The following is a 3485-nucleotide window of genomic DNA, read 5'->3' as shown; positions in this document are numbered from 1 at the left end:
TTCCCTGCGACAACTTTAGGCATCGCCTTGGTTTTTTTGACAGATGAGACCCTCTCCTCGGCGGCGGTCCGCTTGGCTTGAGTCGACGGTGCAGCGTCATGAATGCTCCAGCACTGACAGTGAGCCTCGGTGGCGGGAGTGGAGATCGCTGCTGCTCATGCCAGGAGACGGAAGCATGGTAGAAGTTGAGGTTGAACTCGCCGGATATCCATGGCGGCGGCAACTTCAGAAAAAAACTGAGAGAAGCAGCAGCAGTTCATGGTAACTCCAACAAGAGGTGGTGGATGGGCTGTGCGCTGGAGACGTTGTGCGGGCAGGCGGTGGGCGGCGGGCGATACGAGATGCTGGGAATCTATATGAGGAGATCATGCATCATAACTCTCGTCACCGCCTTGTTCCTCACGCCTCTCTACATCTTCACGTCGCCGATCTTGAAGCTCCTCCGCCAGAAACACGAAATCGTCGACCTCGCCGGAAAATACGCGCAGTGGGTCATCCCTCAGCTCTTCGCCTACGCCATCAATTTTCCGGTGCAGAAGTTTCTGCAGGCGCAGAGCAAGATATGGGTCATGACCGTAATCTCCGTCGCCGTTTTGGGATTCCACGTCGTTTTGAACTGGATTCTGATCACCAAGCTCGACAAGGGCCTCGCCGGCGCCGCCGTAGCCGAGAACGTGTCGTGGTGGCTCGTCGTTCTGGCGCAGGTTATTTATGTCGTCGTCGGTTTCTTCCCGGAATCGTGGACCGGGTTTTCGATGTCGGCGTTTAAATCGCTTCTTGGTTTTGTGAAACTGTCGCTTGCGTCGGCTGTCATGCTGTGGTGAGTTCTTCTCTTCTCTTCTCTCCGGAAATTAATGATCATTCATTTTAATTATATGTAATGTGATTAGTGTTGAAATTCATCTTGTCTTCTTTTCTTTTTCTTGGTTAATGCAGCCTGGAATTGTGGTATTACACCATTGTCATCCTCATGGTTGGGTGGTTGAAGAATCCAGAGATCGCCGTCGATGCTATATCTATTTGGTTACATTCTCTTGTAAACACAAATTTTTTGTATTTCAATGTGCGCAGTTCTTGCTGATTTTTGGACCAGCGGCGGCGGTATTTTTAGGGAGATGGAGAGATGGCTTCTCGCCGGATTTCAGAGACTGAGAGGACGGCAGCGGGAGTGGCTCCTTCGGTGGGGCTGAGTTGGATGGCGGCGGCAAATTTGGGAGAAGATTGACGGCCGACGGCGATTTCGAGCATACACTCTTAATAGATGCCGGAGCAGGAATCTTGCAAGGCGACGGTGGAAGCAGTGACCCGCCGGATTTGCGGGAAGAAGCCGAGGGCAGTTGGTGGAAGGCAGCGGCGGCGGTGCCAACAACCGGGACGCGGCTTCGCCGGATTAGAGGCGGCGCAGATCGAAGAAGAAAGGAGCAACTGGATTTTTGTGTTCCTGTGCTTCTATTTCAGCGTGAGAGAGAAGCCGAGAGGCTTGTGGGCTTTTCTTAAATGATTATGTTGGGCTTTTTTAAGTTAATATTGGCCCAAAATTATTAATAAACAGAATACTTCTCTGATGGCACGCTGATTTCTTCCTTCTTCCTCTTCTTCCCTTTTTTTTTTTTTGAATATTGTTTGGAATATTGTTTATTTTTCTTGCAGTTGATGGCAATGGGAGCTTGGAAGTTTGTGTTAAAGATTAGCATAGTCTCATTAATCAACTTCATGGCGGATTTTGCCCCAAACGAGATGCTTTGAGTATTTGCAAAGTTCGAAATCTATTGTCTTCTTTCTTTCAGTCTTGACATCTCCATCTGCCCGACTAAAGACCATCCTCAGAGAGTTCATTCAAAAATCTGGCAGCAGCCCATCTAAGACTTTATTTGAGTGATGTTTACTTTGCACTTCAGGTGGCTCAATTGGCTTTTAATCAGATTTCGGGTGCGCTCGGATCTGGGCCATTGTGAGTCCAACCTTTGAAGATTGCTGGTTACATTTTCTCTTTGCGCGCATTCGAGCAGGCTAGATGACTCAATGGTGTTCTATTATGTTTGGCGAACATGTGTTTCAACTCCACGAGCGGATTCAACTTTAGCTTGGAGAGAAGTGAATTTGTCGATGCATAGCCGACCTCAATGCCAGATGACTCAATTCTTTGACAGGTCTTGGGTGCGCTCAGGCCTGGGATTGTTTGAATCTGGTTTGAGTGAGGTTGTTGTTATGTTTGGCATCTCACGAAGTTGGGAGAATTCTGCACAACGGCTCGAGAAGATTGAGTATTTTCTTCTTGATGCTTAAGCCAAGGAGAATGAAGCCATCGTCCGAATTGCTTTGATCAAGGAAGTGCTTGCTATGATAGAGAGGTGGAAGACAGAGATGACGTTGTCCTTCAAGCAAGATAGTGTCTCCTTTCATATTGTCCGAGGTGCAATCCCAGAATTCAAAAGAGATTTTGACAAACATAAAGTTGCACATGTTGATGAGGAAATGCTGCGGAATTTTGAAGACTTCAGAGTCACTTTTGATCTCTGCTCAGAGAACTTTGGAGGATCAAGACCCATTTGCTTAGTATTGGTGCAAACCGCAGTTTCTATCATTTCTCTCTTGATGATTCTTATTTGGTTTGTGATGGATATTTTGACATCTTCTCCAAATGCTTGTGCTTCTTTTGATGGCTTGATTTTCTTCCCAATTTGAGACATATTCGGCTTCACATAATCAACTTAAATCATAACTTGATGATATAAATTGAAAAGAGTCAAACACAACTTATGACTGAAATTAGAAATTATCTAAGCTGCCTACGTACCCTTTTGAAAGGGATCAAGTCAAAACGTAGTTCATAGGATCAACAAGTGTTTGGGATTGGGTGCCGTGCACAGTTTATACTCATGCGGGCCAGGAGTAACATGCAGTTTAGGCTCGTGCGTCAAGGAGCTGTCTTCATACGCTCCATTTTGTTGTTTTTCTTCATTTCTGGTTTCTCATCTGACTCATCTTTTCGGCTTTTCTGCTTTTCAGTTTTTTTTTTTTTTTGCTTTTCTGCTTTTCTATTTTTTTTTATTTTTTTATTATTATTATTATTATTTTTTTGTTTTTCTATTTTTTGGCTTTTTTTTTTTTAATAACTATACACATATATACATGCTTCAACTTCTACCACCCTTCAAGGATAGTAGTACTTCAAGAACTTTCCGTTGAGAGTGATAACAATTGGCCTCCTTGCAGCGAGGACCATGTCTCCAATTTGAAAAGAGGGTGCTCGCACTGCTTTGTTGAAGGATCTTAAAAGAAGAGCTTGATAGTATTCCAATTTTTGTTGGACTTCTAGTCTCTCTTCTTCTAAAGTTTCCAGTTCTTTGGGGCTCAACTGCGAATTCTCTTCTCCAACGATCATTTTCTCGCAGGAGGTGATATGGTTTGCTGTAACAGCGTCTTCATCTTTTTGGCGAGGATCTTTGCAATCAAAACACGTCTTTATGCTTTCATTTCTCTGG

At 44.8% G+C, this 3485-nt stretch overlaps 1 protein-coding gene across 1 annotated transcript; it reads left to right on the top strand.

Moving 5' to 3' along the window:
- The first annotated feature begins 284 nt into the window (after positions 1–284).
- LOC130993328 (protein DETOXIFICATION 33-like) lies at positions 285–2642 on the top strand. Its single transcript, XM_057918165.1, has 2 exons — positions 285–820; positions 937–2642. The coding sequence occupies exons 1-2, from the start codon at positions 285–287 to the stop codon at positions 1079–1081; spliced, it is 681 nt and encodes a 226-aa protein (XP_057774148.1). The 3' UTR covers positions 1082–2642.
- Positions 2643–3485: the final 843 nt, after the last annotated feature.

Source organism: Salvia miltiorrhiza, chromosome 7, assembly GCF_028751815.1.
Source record: "Salvia miltiorrhiza cultivar Shanhuang (shh) chromosome 7, IMPLAD_Smil_shh, whole genome shotgun sequence".
In the NCBI taxonomy this organism is placed as follows: Eukaryota; Viridiplantae; Streptophyta; class Magnoliopsida; order Lamiales; family Lamiaceae; genus Salvia; species Salvia miltiorrhiza.
This window is presented reverse-complemented; position numbering and strand designations above follow the sequence as displayed.